At 32.5% G+C, this 16,351-nt stretch overlaps 2 protein-coding genes across 2 annotated transcripts; one reads left to right on the top strand and one right to left on the bottom strand.

Annotated features, from left to right (window-relative positions):
- The first annotated feature begins 1,104 nt into the window (after nucleotides 1-1,104).
- On the top strand, nucleotides 1,105-4,412 carry LOC145618209 (uncharacterized). Its single transcript, XM_081672989.1, has 3 exons — nucleotides 1,105-1,712; nucleotides 2,268-4,132; nucleotides 4,244-4,412. The coding sequence occupies exon 2, from the start codon at nucleotides 2,383-2,385 to the stop codon at nucleotides 4,015-4,017; it is 1,635 nt and encodes a 544-aa protein (XP_081529115.1). The 5' UTR covers nucleotides 1,105-1,712; nucleotides 2,268-2,382; the 3' UTR covers nucleotides 4,018-4,132; nucleotides 4,244-4,412.
- Nucleotides 4,413-8,007: 3,595 nt separating this feature from the next.
- Nucleotides 8,008-8,664, bottom strand: LOC145618247 (senescence associated gene 20-like). Its single transcript, XM_081673021.1, has one exon. The coding sequence runs from the start codon at nucleotides 8,600-8,602 to the stop codon at nucleotides 8,132-8,134; it is 471 nt and encodes a 156-aa protein (XP_081529147.1). The 5' UTR covers nucleotides 8,603-8,664; the 3' UTR covers nucleotides 8,008-8,131.
- Between the last annotated feature and the right edge of the window lie 7,687 nt (nucleotides 8,665-16,351).

Here is a 16,351-nt window from a genome sequence, read left to right as displayed (position 1 = left end):
TTAGTAAACTTGAAATGGAACCGATATGAATAACGTTAAAGTGGTTAAACCATCGAAGAACCGAACCAGTTATAAACTGAACCGAAAAAGAATTGAACTAGTTAAAAACTGAACCGAAAAAGAACCGAACCAGTTATAAACTGAACCAAAAAAGAACCGAACTGTTTCTAACCCGAAACCGTTTCCAACCCAAAACTGTTTGAACCGGAATAAAAACCGTTTACACCGCACCGTTAACAAACCGCAACCCGTCTGCACCGAACCGTTTACTACCCGGACTGTTTACAACCCGAACCGAATTAAAACTGCTTAAGAATAAACCGAAACCGAGTCGAACCGATAACCATTTAAATCGAACCAAAACCGACCCGTGAGACAATTAAACCGATTCCAAACCGACCCGATTAAATACCGAACCGATTTCAAACCGAACCGAAACCAAACTGTCAAACCGTTTTGACAGTGCTAGGTAGAACCGTTCCTATTTTGGAACCTGTACATCCCATGCCCTTACAGACTAGGAGTTTCTAGTGTTTATTTTACCAACTACAATGAGCATGATAGATTGCTAGCGCTCATAGTAATTCGGCTACTTGGCCCAAATAACTACGAAGTACTTTTTTAACAAAAAAAAAAAAAAAAATAACAAAAATAAATAAGACCCTCTTTAAATTTGAACAAAAGCTATGCACGGATCTAAATGCTATGAATGAGAAGTTACTAGTCGAAATTATAAACAAAGATTTTCATTTCTTTTATTTTTCGATACATGAATTATTGACTTTTACTACTATGTTTATGAACATATAATTTTGACCATAAACAATATTTGTAGTTTTTTATACGGAGTAATAAAATTAATAACAATAATTTTAAGTATTACTGAGTAATACAAAGTACATACATAACTAGGCTAAAAGTCGTATTTTTGACATAACCAAAATAAACCAACGCTTTGAACCAAAGTTTTGACTTCAATGAATGAACGTAGAGAGTCTTGATACCAATATCATCATGAAAAAGGAAGCATTGAACCAAGAAATGCTTGTCCTAATTGGAGACTATTAAATGATATAAACACACCTCTTGTTGGATAATGCTTTTTTTATCAACGATTTAAAAAGTATTCTAGAGCCTAACAATGTTTTTCATGGCTCATCTTAAAAGTTTAAACGGGTATTCAACTCGATTTTCAAAAAGGTCAAATTTAATGTCATATCCACTTTATTCAAATTATTTAGTAAAATTCTAAAAAAAATAAAAAAAAAAAATAAAAAAAAAATTATTTAGTGAAAATATTTTTCATATAGCGGATTTTGCAGCTAGGCAATAGCAATTTAGCAAGCATACCCTGTTTTGTTCTTCTCGAATTGTGCTTTACTTTCAAGATTTTTTGTTTTCAAATCTTTGTAATTTTTAAGTCAAGAGGAGGCAAATTTTGACATTGTGGGCTCAATGTTGTTGAAATTTCTCTTCTTTTTAAATTTTTAAAAATCTTTTTTGCTTTTAGACACTATTTTTCTTTAGTAGATTCCACTAAATTTTTAAACATATAATTAAGAAAAAAAATTACACACTAATTTGTTCATTATCATCCTTCTTTTTGTTGATAATTTTGCTTAAGTTAATTTGGGCTTCTGGGTGTTCTTCATAGCAAGAGAATATGAGATATACTGCTTTTAAGTGCTGCAAAAGAAACTCGCTAGTTTGAGGTAATCTGCAATGCATACACTGTATTTTTCACTTTCTACATTATGTTCATTTTGAATGAAGTAAGATGATTTTTTGCGTACAACCACATGAGATAAATTCTTGGTTCATGTAGCCGACCCCGAATTTTCGGCATTAAGGCCAATTTTATAGATGTTGTAGTGTGCACCTTTTTTTTAGTTTGTGTGTTTGTTGTCCATTATGTAGACCTCTGTTAGTATTACATTTGCCTTTGTTTTTGGAGTTGATGATTTTTTAGTGCTAAAGTTTTATAATCACATAATTTAGAGAATAATTTCACTAAATGTTTCAATTTATTTGCTAATTTAACTAAATGTTTAGTGAATATTTAACTAAATGTTTCAATTTATTTGCTAATTTAACTAAATGTTTAGTGAATATTTAACTAAATGTTTCAATTTATTTGCTAATTTAACTAAATGTTTAGATAATAATTTAACTAAATGTTTCAATTTATTTGCTGATTGAATTAGTTTTCTGGATTGATTGCTTATCATTTGGCCATTTGGGTGTGTTTCTTTTGTGGGTTATTGTAGGTATTGCTATCTGGGTATTCAAGTTATGTTCTTGAACCATTGGTTGTTTATTATGGTATATTGAAAGGTGGATAAAGAAAGTTACAAAGTTTGTGGAATTTTTGAAGAATTTGTAATGGCTTCAACTGGAAATGAAGGAGGTTCTGGGTCTAATTTGAGCTACTTAGGTGACTCTGATACCTTAAATGGGGGTAGTAATTCAAAGAATCATGTGTCTTTGCAAATTTCAACATCTAGGAAGGGACTCTTAAGTGATGAAAAATCGCCTAGGGGACTCGCCGAAAATCCTACTAGTCTTTCTAGCAGATTGAAGTTACTAAAAGTCAGTCCGAAAGGGAAACGAGGTTCTCCCTCTGCTGGTTTTCTTAGGATATCTGAGGACAAGGATGAGCTCTCGAGTAATGCTCCTGTTATGCAAGGTATTCGAAAACGTTTCAAAGATGTTATGTCTAGTAAAGTTGATTGGCCTTCTGTGAGGCGAATGTGCAAAGAGTGGGTTAGGAAACCATTGAATATGGTCCTCCTTTTGTGGATAGTTTGTGTTGCTGTGACAGGTGCAATTCTGTTTCTTGTGATGGCAGGAATGTTAAACCATGTTCTTCCAAAGAAATCACAGAGGGATGAGTGGTTCGAGGTTAATAACCAGATTATCAATGCCCTCTTTACACTTATGTGTCTTTATCAACATCCAAAGAGGTTCTACCATTTGGTGCTTTTGTGTAGGTGGAAGTCGGATGATATATCAGTGCTAAGGAAGATTTATTGCAAGAACGGGACTGCTAAACCTAATGAACGGGCACACATGATGGTTGTGATTACTTTGCTTCACATTAATTGCTTTGCTCAATACGCTTTATGTGGCCTTAATTTGGGCTACAGAAGATCTGAGCGGCCACTAATTGGAGTTGGTGTTTGCATAACATTTGCCATAGCTGCTCCTGCAGTAGCAGGGTTGTACTGTGTTCTTAGCCCGCTTGGGAAGGATTATGAATGTGATGCTGATGAGGAAGCACCTAAACAGTTGAGGAGGCAATCCTTGGAGAAAAAGTATGCATTTGCAACCCGAGATGAAAGAGGGGTTGTTGAGAACAAACCTGAGTGGAAAGGAGGTCTGTTTAGCTTATGGGAAGATTTTTTTGTGGCATATCTCTCAGTTTTCTGCTGCTTTTGTGTTTTTGGTTGGAATCTAGAAAGGCTTGGTTTTGGGAATATGTATGTTCACATAGCAACATTTCTCCTTTTCTGCACGGCCCCCTTTTGGATCTTTAACTTGGCTGCTGCTAACATTGATAATGAAACAGTAAGAGGGATTTTGGGCATTACTGGCATTGCACTTTGTGTATTTGGGTTGCTCTATGGAGGATTTTGGCGGATTCAAATGAGAAAACGATTCAACCTGCCACCAAATAACATGTGCTTTGGAAAACCAAATGTTGCAGACTGTGTTCAGTGGCTCTTTTGCTGCTGGTGCTCTCTGGCACAGGAAGTTCGAACAGCAGATTTCTATGAGACAGTGGAAGATAGAATTTACAAAAAGAATGGATTTGACAGCAATTCTACTCTAACCCCGTTACCTCGTGAAGGTAGTACTGGCAGGTCTGGTACTCAATCCATGTCTGATTTGAATACCTCACATTGGTTAAATTCTGGTTCATCCAAGATTAAACCTTCTGTATTGATGAATGAAACTATGATGCCACCTAACCCAGCGACAATGAAAATGGAAGTCGAGGATCTTAGGGAAGTATGAAGTAAGATTGAACTGGATTTGATTCAAATTTCTGATGTCTGTAGTAATGAGAAACCAACTTTGCAGCCATATACTTTTCCTAGCTTTGAAATGCATGGTTTTTGCTGCTTGCAAAGTAAGTATCTGGCCAGGAAGATATAGCTGAATTTAGTTGATCTTTAATTTTTATTGCAATTTCTTGAACCTCATTTTCCTAGCTATTAACATACCTTTCTTATTCGTGCAGCTTTTTTTGTGAGATGAAGTGATTATTACTCCTTTACTAAACGTTCTCAGTGTGACCATTATTTGCTGGTAGTTTGATCGATGCATACAGGGAACATTGTATAATTGCAGAAAGAAAATGCTTTTTCTGCAGGTGATTGCAGAATTGCTGGTAGTTTGATCGATGCATACAGGGGAACATTGTATAATATTTTGTTTTACGACTTGTACTAACTAACAGTAATACTCAAGGTTTCTCTTAACTGTCAAACATTACGTTCTTTCTTACTCAAACAATTTTTTCTGTTTAATTAGCTCAAAATTTATTTTCTGGAATATTCGCAAATTGCTGCATGATTGAACTTGATACTAGTCACTTGCACGCGTGGTTTGAGTTTGTATCATTACTCATTAGAATTTAATTATAAGTTGCTTTAAGGTCAGACCCATTCATTCTTGTTAGGGAGGCTGCTTCAGGGATGAACCTTTCATTTTCGTTTATATGATGCAATTTGCTGGCTCCAAATTTTCTTGGAATTTAGCACACATACCTGGCACAATATTATTCAATTTTTTGGCAAAATATCATTTGCAAGTTGTTGATGTTTAGCTTTTGCAGCTCCTCTGATAGCAACTTGAACCACGAAAGGCTTGGCCGTTCTCAACAAAACCAAATTAATCTTCCCCCATTCTAGACCCTTATTCGACTTCCTATAAAAGCACCTTGCAACTCTCTTGGACTTGTCCTGCGTTTCACATCCAATGATCCAAGTGAGAAGTGACCATCTTTATGTACCAGTTTCAGTAAATCAGTGTCTGAGATCTCATATAATCAGTTTGGTCTACCCAGGCTTCACCTAGTCCGTTACACTTATCTAATTTGCTCACCTTACCCTTGGGTCATCCATTGTAGCATGTCATTTCCCTTGTCATGCCTCCCCCACCCCCCGGGTTCTCTATTTTCCCCATCTTGTGGGAAGCCAGGTAACAAGGCTCCTTGAAGGAGATTACGCGTGAAGTGTAAATTATTTGGGAGCTTATTTGGGAGCTATATATAGCATTACCCTTTAATTAGATAGATTGGGTTAGTGTTTAGATTTCCAATACAAGACTAACATGATTTAACTTGGGCCCAAGAAAATAGCCAATAAGGCAATAATGTATGGAATTGATAACAAATCTTTTGAGCGAGGCTAACTCTATTTTATACTTCGTATCTCATACTTCATATAACATGACAATACGATATGAATTGGACACGGAAAAATCAGGCTAGTGTCTTAAGTTTTTGACATGTTTAATTTGATGGATTAATACTACACTATACATTTAACTAAATGAGTCGAGTTAATGTTGTAGTTTACCAACCTATTTATCCCCGAATATGAATATAGATATGACACGGCATGATTGTAACTGTACTAAAAATCCCTTCAAATCTGAAATAACTGGTTTATGAAAAAGTTTTTTTTTTTTTTTTTTTTTTTTTTAAGGTAAGGAGAAGGATCTAACCGAACCTCAATTCTCATGGTTTTTTTGGTCCGTCAGACACTTTGAGAGTGAGGGGGAAGAATAAGGGATTCCCACTCTCAAATTACCTCCAGTGGGATTGAACCCCAACCACAAAGTTGAAAAGTATCATCCTTATCACTAGACCGAGCTTAGTTTGGTTTATGAAAAAGCGTCGTCAAGAAGGACAAATAGTCCCATTTGAATGGTATACGCGTATACCGACATAGATCCCTTTCGATCTTTTGTAATTACTCTTGTATTTATCTGTCTTTTCTCGAAACAATGCTTATCTTGCTGTCCACATATTCAAGGGGGTTGTACAATTGTTTTTTACGAGTTGAATTAGCAATTGCTGAATTATAATTATTATTGGCATTAAATTCATTAATTAAAATCCTTACCCTTTACCACATTGTATGGAGAAGGCAGAGATGTGGTTTTTCTGTCTGATATAGAAAAACATACTCTGAGTACTGGTTTAAGTACCTTAACTTGCCTGCTTTGCTGCTTTGACGGTGGCTAGACAACTAGACAACGATCATTTATCATTTACGGTCCATTTAATAAGTGGTAATGAAAATGAATTTGTAAATACATTTGTATCTAGCGACAATGAAAATTTATGAAGTACTCATAAAACATTTGTAGTTTGCTGACCGTTAAATACTATTATCTATCAAATAGGCCGTAAATGATCTTTGCTTTCATTTTCCTAATTATTTGCTAATATATATTTCCTCCGTTTCTTTTTAGTTGACACGTTTTTTTAGTCACGTTTGCCAATGCACTTATTCAATCATTAATATCTTTAATTATCGATAAGCAAAAATTATGAAAAGTTGATACTTTGATAGTATATAATGTGACGAATCTAATAAGATCCCACATGACTATATTTTTCATTACGTATAGAGTACAAAATACGGTCAAAGGGAGGTGGATGAATAGTGCTAAAGTCAAAACGTGTCAACTAAAAAGAAACGGAGGTAGTATTAACTTTGTTATGTTTTTTTTTTTTTTTTGAAAGAACTTTGTTATATTGTTTTAAACCTTTGTAATTGTATCACTAACATGGGTTGTGTGGTGCTAACACTAATGTCCCAATGACTCAATTAAACAATGATAATCTGATCTTAGAATGGTTTATTCTTTATTTTTTTCAGTTTTTTGAGGAGACCACTTTATTATATTTGTTTTATTTTTCTTTTTTTTTTATTATATTCCCCATCCAATGATTGATTTAGGTGGTAATATATTTACAAAGCCAAACATAAACAATACGAGTGCTATTTTATACAGTAAAATGTAACAATTTCACAGATTTATTAAAATAATATACGTAGTAATTTTATATGATTATTAATATGTTTGTAAAGGGGTATTTTATAATTAACTACTCTGTAATTGAATTAAAATAATTGTTAAACCTTGCACTACCCAAGTGCACGTAGATCATCGTGCACTTATTTCAAAATGACACGACATACACGCCTAATCGAAGAACAAAAATCTAAAAGATCACCAACTGAGTTCAAAAAATCAAAATAGCATAGCATCTGAATGATAACAAAAAAATCTACAAATTCATTTTTATCATATTGAGCTATGTTCTTTCATAAGGAGTTATGTTCTTTTTATACTGGATCATGTTACTTTTGCAAGAGGAAAGGATGTGTGTTTTGTTTCATTAAGATTGTCTTGTGGATCGCGTGCACAGTGAGCACCATACACCCGCATGCACTATCTAATAAAGCAAGCCAACATTGGGGTTTTGAAAACGAAAAACTATCTTATTATTCATATATACTCTGTAGTTCTTATTGTATTAATGTAGGGGTACTAAAACTACTCTCTCCGTGTTTTAGTAAGTATTACACTTATCAAATTCGTCCGTATTTTTATAAGTGTTACACTTCTTTTTTTGGCAAAAAGCTACATTAAAATATTATATCTCTCTCCTCTCATGGTCCTCACCCACATCCACTACCATTTTTTTTTATTATATCTCTCTCACAATCATTACTTTTCAATAAATTATTAACTCCACTATCTTTCTTTTACAATTTTTTAACATTCCAACTTCCTCACTTACGTATTATTTTATTTAAGTCAATTAAATTGCCTAAAACTATGTGTCGGTCAAACTGTAACACTTAAAAAAACACAGAGAAAGTATTTGATTAACTTCTGCTAACTTGTCAGTTTTTCAACAAACAAATATGGCTCTATAAACCTTGTGACATAACTTTCATTGTACCATATAAAACGCCAACAAAGTAATAAGTAATTTATTCATTCACACCATAAGAAAATATATTCACAGCCAAAATAGACAGCTAATTAACTATCTTAACTAGCTTATGTTACATTAAAATAAGCTAAGAACTTAATTAGTTGATCAAATAGCAAGCACAAGTCCAGGCATAGACCGAGTACCACTACGTCCAAACATTTGGCTTTGCCAAAGGGTCTCTTTCTGGTTCACTGGCCTAATTTTCCACCCACTTTTATGGGGCCTAAGGTCTTTCACTGTGAGCCATGTATTAAAGTATTCTCTAAATTGTGTGATGAGCCCACCTTTTAGGGTCCAAACATGGACCCAATAAGAGTGGGTTCCTTCCCACCCCTCGGCGATGACCCGGTCTTCATCAAGGGTCATGATGGACCGGGGCTCGAATTGAAACTCAGGGGTGGCCGACTCGCCTGTCAACACCCGTCTCATGTGTTGGCATTGAGGCGGCCCGTGAAACCACCACTCCAAGTCACTTGCTAAGTGTTTTGTGACACATTCGCCGTCTCCTTTTGTAAGTGCATTGTAGAAGTCTTGCACCATAGCTATATTGGACTCATTTTGTGTATTTTTTGACATGTTTTGATGTTGTAGTTGGAGGGGTTTAATAATATAAGTGCAAATGTAGGATTAAAGGAAATTATTATGTGCATGGATATATTGAATAGAAATTTGGACCTCTATTTATAACCATAAATTTAAAGGGAAGGGGCTAGGAAATTGGGGTTGGTGGCCCACCATTGGTAGCAAAGTTGAGATCGCATGCCCCACTTCTCCATCTCTTGATGTTAACTAATAAACATAAAGTAATAACATTTATGTATTTTAATTACTATAACTTGATCATTATTTAATTTTTGTCAATATAAAAAAAGTGGTGCTACTCAATATGAATTATACTAATGTCTTTAGTGCATAATTTACTTTTCTTTTAAAAATGTATTAAAGTTAAAACATATAAACAAATGCCTAGCTTCAAAGGCCTTACTATCTTTGGATTGGTGATTGAAACGGTTTTTGTGTTAATCAAAGTTTATTCTATCAATCAAAAATTTTTGTCTTTACTTTTGCAAAGATTCGATATGAATTCTAACAATCAAATTTAACGTAAAAAACATGAGTACATATTACCTCTGTTTATAATTGTTCTAGCTAGTGTAATTAGTCATTACAGGGCGGAAAATTAAGTTCTTATTATTATATTAAAAAATAAAAAAAAAATCTTATAATTACGATACATGCATTCAATACAATTATTTTCGGCTTCTTGTGGGATCAATTGATCAAATTTGAGCAAAGACCGACACTAGATGAACCCAATTGTGGAGAATTGTATGTTGGCTTAACTTGTCCACTTGACTGCATGGATACTTTGCTACACGGCTTCATGTAACATCCACATTCCAGCCTGTCACTTTATTATAGTTGACTGTTTGATTTTTTTTTTTTTTTGTTTTTTTGAAAAAGGTTTTATTAAGTCAAAATCTTCTAGAGATCACCCTATTCAATTAAGGATTGTTAGCTTAGTATTAGGTTAGACTGAATTAGGATGAAAGGATAAGTGAATTTCCACCCCTAAGGAATTTCTAAATAGGATATGTTATAGCAATCTCATGGAGTCATGGTTGTATGTAAGATGCAAACATTTATTTTAAAGTAAACAATTTATTTACTTTTTATCATGTAAAATTACTAATGTGAAAAGTTAATTATCAGCTTTTATACTATGTGGTTGTCCATACCGAGTGGTTAGCCATCATGAGGGTTGTATTGTTAGTGTTAGTTATATATAGGGGTTGATCGGTCAATATAATGTTACAGGGGTTACTTCGTCACTGTTATAGAAATTACTCGATCAATATTATAGAGATTACTCGCAGTGTTACAGGGTTACTTTAATTTATTCGATCTTTTACAAGCGGTCATATGGTGTGGCTAGTCACACACAAAACGCATTAAAAGTTAATATATTAAGTCATGCATTAATAATGATAGAATTTATAAATCAATCACGGCCCTTAATCATTAACTTATAACTTCTATTAAATATAAATGTAACAAGATTTCATACATCAATAATTTGATTAAGGAAAATGCTATACATAGATAGCTCTTAGGACACCATATAAGAATCTGAAAATGAAAAATAAATAAATAAATAAATAAAATTGTGATGCATTCCTAGATTGTTCATAGTCTCAAATGATGTATACACATTATCCTTATATTAATTATATATCATCATGGCTAAAGTTTATCTCCCTTATATTTAATACTTCGAAAGGGATAGACATAAAATAATACTTGTAGTCTTGTAGAATGAAATCATGAATTGAAAGTTCTTACAAGTATTATTATAATACATAATAGTGGATTTTAATTGGCATGTTGGTCTAGGGCCCTGGGCCATGCTCTTCTCAACTTGAGAAACTGAGACATAGCTGCTAGTCACTTTCAGTATGCATGCTTACTAATCGATCAACTATTCCTTGGATTTGGTCGTAAACTTCATTGATTCCAACTTTATGATCATGGTGAGTGAGTTTTGACTTTTTCTTATGCTAAACTTTAAAAAAGACACTGTTAAATTTCAAGACAATATGAAATGAATCTGGGCAACCCGAATAAGGAGGAGGAGAGTTAGGTCCACAAACAAGGCTTTGGAGCTTCCATACTAAAACCAATTGGCAATAGTAGGATTTACTCTTCTACCTTATAAAGTGGAACCACCTCTCCTCTTTCTCCAATGTGGGAAACTCACAAGTGATATACATTAGGTTCCAACAGACACCCTAGTATAGAAGCCAATTAACAATATAACATCTACGTATCTGAAATTTCAAACAATATTTATAAAGATATGAGAAATAATCAATACGGGAATATGTCACACTTTTCCAAATGAGTATAAAGATCTTAGATTCTAAAATCACATTCGACAAAGGTTTGAAGTTTGAACCCCACATGTTATCTGATTCAGCTTAATTCCACCTAGAGGTAATCATTGGGCAGGTTGGGCCGCAGCAAAAAACATCCCACTTCTCGGGTCGGGCCAAGTTTTAGGCTGGAATTTTTTGTTCCCATGCCTGCCCAAAATGATTGGGCCATGTGGGCTTTTTGGGCCAAAAAATCAACTAAAAATGCTTAAAAACGTATTCCCAAACCCGTAATATATATATAAAAAATTTTAAAAAAAAAAAATCGGACCAAACCGGGCTAACTTTGATCACCTCTAATTGCACCATATTTTTCTCAAAAGTGTCTTAATGATTGTACTATCCTTATATAATGATTTTCAATCTTTATCTCTACCTTATAAAAAGTAGGAGTATAAGATTACTCTTACGAATAGTGTGATGCCAATTATACCCTTTAAAATGTGTATTTAGACATATACCCTAATTGATGTGTACAACCTTTTGTAATGAATATTGTTTGGACAATTATACCATTTAAAATATTTAATTAGTTATTTACCCTCATTATTGATAATTACCTCTTTTTTTTGTAACTTTTAAAAATAGTGCGTTAATACCCCTAAATATATTTGATTACATGTTTTCTTTCACTAAATCGACCAATAACTTAATTTGTGATGTGTGGCCAAATCGAAAGAAAATTTGGGTACAAAAGATGTAATGTCCCTCAAATTTTCCTTCTATAATCTCATTCTGCCTATCTAATTGCCCTTAGAACTTAAAACAGTAGTATGTTGTCGTTGTAACTATCTCTTATTTTCTTAAATAATAAATTAATAATGTGCCATTTAAAAATGGTCTCATTGGTGTGATATAGTGAAAGGGATGAGATATATACATGCATTTAGCTTAAAACGCCATAAGTTTATCTATGAAATAAATGCCGACCATATGGATGTAATGGATCTTATATTCTTATCTAAACTAGCTACGTCAATATTGTCCATTTGTCCGGCACTTGTCTTATAATTCACCAATTATAGACTTTTAATATCATCTCATATACAACTGATACAAGTACAGAGTACTTGTTAAGTTTCATAAATGTTTAAATAATTTGATCTTTACATTATTTACCTTCACACATTCTTATACTTGAGCCCTTTCCCTAAATAATGTTGAGAAATTATCTAATTCCCAAATTACAGCTACTCTTTTTTTAATTCCCACCATACCTTCCACATCAGTTAAGAAAAACAAACCGGTTTTTTTTTTCTCGGTCCAGCAACAAACCGCTACTTCAAGTAGCGGTGTTATGAGAATAAACTGCTACTTCAAGTAGCGGTTTTAATTTTGTAAACCGCTACTTGAAGTAGCGGTTTTCCTCAAAACACCACTACTTGAAGTAGCGGTTTATTCTCATAACACCAACAACCCCGCTTTGATGAAAATTTGTTTAAACATAAACCGCTACCTCAATTAGCGGTTTCTAAAAAGTGAACCGCTACTTGAAGTAGCAGTTTTTAGTAGCACACCGCTACTTCAAGTAGCGGTTTTCTAATAAACCCGTTTTTAAAAAAATTTCCAATGAACCGGTGACGTGGACGGTATGGTGGGAATTAAAATAAAAGTAGCTGTAATTTGAGAATTAGATAATTTTCCAACATTATTTAGGGAAAGGGCTCCTTATACTTTCGTATTATCTAATACTAATCAAGCAATCATGTTAGCTTGCTCTTGTTCAATTATCACCTCTACTTTGCATTAACTAATAAGATAAACTTTCTCCAAAGTGATCAAGGGCTCTAGTTAGAAATTAAATGTCATAACATGTAATTTACTTTGGGCATTGAAACAAAAAGTGTCCTTTAAATTGGTGTTATGATGTTATCCTATAATCTAGTTCTTCCATATATATGTCGTGAGTCCTCGTGACTCGTGAGTGACTAGTGAAACTCTTAAGTGTTCCACTATTTGCTTGATGACGGTTGAATATAGAGTGCGCTTAAACGAGATACTCTTTGTTTGACGAAAGCATTTCACCGTATCTTGTCTACAAACTACAACACATACAAAGAATTTATATTCTATTATGAGAGCTCGTATTATTATCTATTATCGACTTTTTCATCACTTCCTAATGTTTTTTTTTTTTCCTTAATTTTATTTTTTAAATAAAAAAATCATTCATCGATCTAAAAGATATTTTCGAGCACAAGCCGGTGTTGTTGTCTACTACCATCTGCGCGCATGCGCTAGACTAATTAAACACACAATAAGCTACTTGTACTCACTCATCCATGCATATTCTTAAGTAATACTTCGTACGAAGTATGTTACAACGTATAAGGTCATGTTTTGTAAAAAGCTAAAATTGATTGTGGTAGCTAATTATGACAACAATTGATAGTATTAATTGTTTTGACTAAGACCGAATGTTTATATAAAAGTGTTGCTAAATAGTTATTAATAGTCAAAAACTTTTTGAGTATGTAAAATGACCAATAAACTGATTGTTGGGGCAGTTAGCTAGTTGAGATAGGTTTTAGATGAAATGATGTTATAAGTGTAATTTCACATAAAAATATTTAATCAGCTAATGAAAAAGCTTCTCTAAAAAGCTTATTGAAAAAGAGCTTATTTGGAGGAATAAGCTCTTTAAATCAGTTCTCCACCAGAGACTCTAAACTAGCTTATTACTTACTGGTCAATCCACTAATATTATTGGTCAAATAAGCTAATCTTCCCTAATAAGCTCTTAACCAACACCTCCTAAACTACTCTACTTTCATTTGAGATATTGTTGATTTCATTCTCTTTCTTATCATCATTTTCGATCCTACTACAAAATTATTCCTCTATTTTTCTAAATGTTACTCACTTTCCGTTTTCATTTGCTTTTCTAAGTTTTCTATTCATTTTTACTATTATTCCTTTTATGGCAATCTGCTCAATTTTATCACCTATAACAGTACAACCTCACTTTGTGAACCTAATTTTATTTAAACATTTGTTTTTACAATTTTTCTAATACAAAGTAGATTATAAAACCAAACTTATGTTCAATACACAATACTAGGCCCTGTTATCTTACGTTGAAATTCAGTTCAGTTCAGTTTAATCAGTTCAGCTCAACTCCTAAGTTCCTTCTCTTATAAAATATTCATTTCAGTTCAGTTCTATTCAGTTAAGCTCAGTTCAGTTCAGTTCAATTCAACTAAGTTCAGTCAATGAGAACAGACTCTTAGTTTAAGCTATTGGTTAAGTTGATTTTCTGATGTAGTATAGGAGCAATTGTAAAAAGTAGGAGGTCACAAGTTAAAATATTCATCCATCCTTTCCACCCAAAGTTATATACAAGTATATATGTAACACTAAATAAAAGAGTTTATACTTAAACTAAGCTAATGATTGAAGTGTAAGATTGGTTTTATATTCTATCAAATATCATAATTCGCGCACGTACACAATAATTAAATACAGTAGATATGTAATATGTTTGCCCAATTGCCCACAAATCTTGTCATTTTGTGGCCTACAAAATTAAAAATAAAAAAAGAGGGTGGGTGGCTAATTAAGCTTTATATTAATTGTATATATCCAGCTGGTTATGGCCTCATGGAATAATGGGGGGTGAGCTTAATTTAGGGTCCAATCCAAAACCTGAGATAGGTTACTTTTCATTGGTCAAATATGTCCATTCGTACCTACAATGACACCCATTTCTACGTAATTGAATCACTAAAAACCATATACAAGTAGATATTTAGTGTTCTTTTTAGAATAAAGACATTATAATCATATAATGGGAAATTGGGAAGAGATATCTAGGTTTCATTTTATTTTCCAAAAAAAAAAAAAAAAAAAAAAAAGAACTATTCAAATTTAAATCAAAACTTAAATAATTTAATAAATTCAACTGAAATACAATCATGTTAATAAAACACTTATTTATATATATGATGCTATTTATAAAAATTACTCTATCGATCTTACACTCATTAAATTAAAGTATTATACTTCATGTATGTTTTCCCTTAAAATAGTAATAGTTTGACTTAATTTCATAATGGCAAAAGCTAACAACTGTCCTCGAGCCGTTAGATAAGAGAACTAAAAATGAAAATATTAAGTTAAAATCAATAATAATTACGCCTATTACACGTGATTTTTTGCATGCATTACAAAATTAACACTATTTTAGATTATGTTTTAATGGATCTTGCTAATGAATGTCCCGTGGTTAGTTAACAATCAAATATACTTCCTAAAATGGTAGCATTAATTTTGGAATGCATGTCAAAATCATGCATTGATCGATGTAATAATGTTTAATTCAAATTAATATTTCTACTTTTAGTCTTCTTATCTAACACTCTCGGGGTGTTCGTTCATTAGTTTTTGTCTATTTGAATTAGTTATTTCTGGGATGCTCGTTAGTAAGATCATTACGGTGTATTAGTTTATTCTCTCGTAAATTCTTATCATAATTAATTTGTTAAACATTAAATGATATTTTGTCCAAAAATTAACATTAAAGAATTCTACATATAGCAGCCTTTGTCTCTTGCTAAAACTAAATTTATTTAATCAGATGTGGGTGATAATGTGTAATAATTGAGGGAATTTGATAACGTAAAATTGTCTTTATGAGGTTAGTGGCGTATCTTAGTGCTCCAATAGTCCAATATATGTATTTCATTTACAAATTTATTGAATTTGACGTAGATAGAGTTACACTTGTCTGAGATAAAAAGACTTATAAGTGATAAGAATTACTTCATAATCTTCCAAGCATGTTTGTAAACACTGTTATAAAATTTCTAAAGGACACGATAATTAATATCTAATTTACATTTTACAAAAAGTCATTTGACTAGAATAGAGCATTAAAAAATTGCGGCATATGACAATTTACAAGATATAACATGTAATCAAGATATAGGCCATGTTTTTACGAACACCAAAGTATGTATATGGGAACAAAAAAAAAAAGGTTTGGTTAATTAGATCGATCAAGATAAAATGTTTGGACAAACACTAAAGTATATGGAAAAATAAAAATGTACGAAGTAGTTGATCACACATTCACATTATTGTACAATGGACTTGAGTTTTCATTAGCAATAATATAGTGCATATGCATGCCTAAAATAGTAGATGAGTTGCTAGTTCAACGTAAAAATAAAAATCTAATCCTTTAACAATTCATACTCATCCAGCCAACTCAATGTCTCAAAATATCCCCCAATATCAATACATTATCTATATCATATCTTTAAAATCTATAAATAACTCATCAACTTCCTCAACATTATGCCACAAACAATAATTTCATAATTTGTGTTTAATTAGCTCTTTAATTTGTTAAAATCACATAAACTAACGATTTTCCAAGTTATTATTAAAG

This window comes from Chenopodium album, chromosome 26 (genome assembly GCF_948465745.1).
Source record: "Chenopodium album chromosome 26, dcCheAlbu1.1, whole genome shotgun sequence".
NCBI classification, from domain to species: domain Eukaryota; kingdom Viridiplantae; phylum Streptophyta; class Magnoliopsida; order Caryophyllales; family Amaranthaceae; genus Chenopodium; species Chenopodium album.
This window is presented reverse-complemented; position numbering and strand designations above follow the sequence as displayed.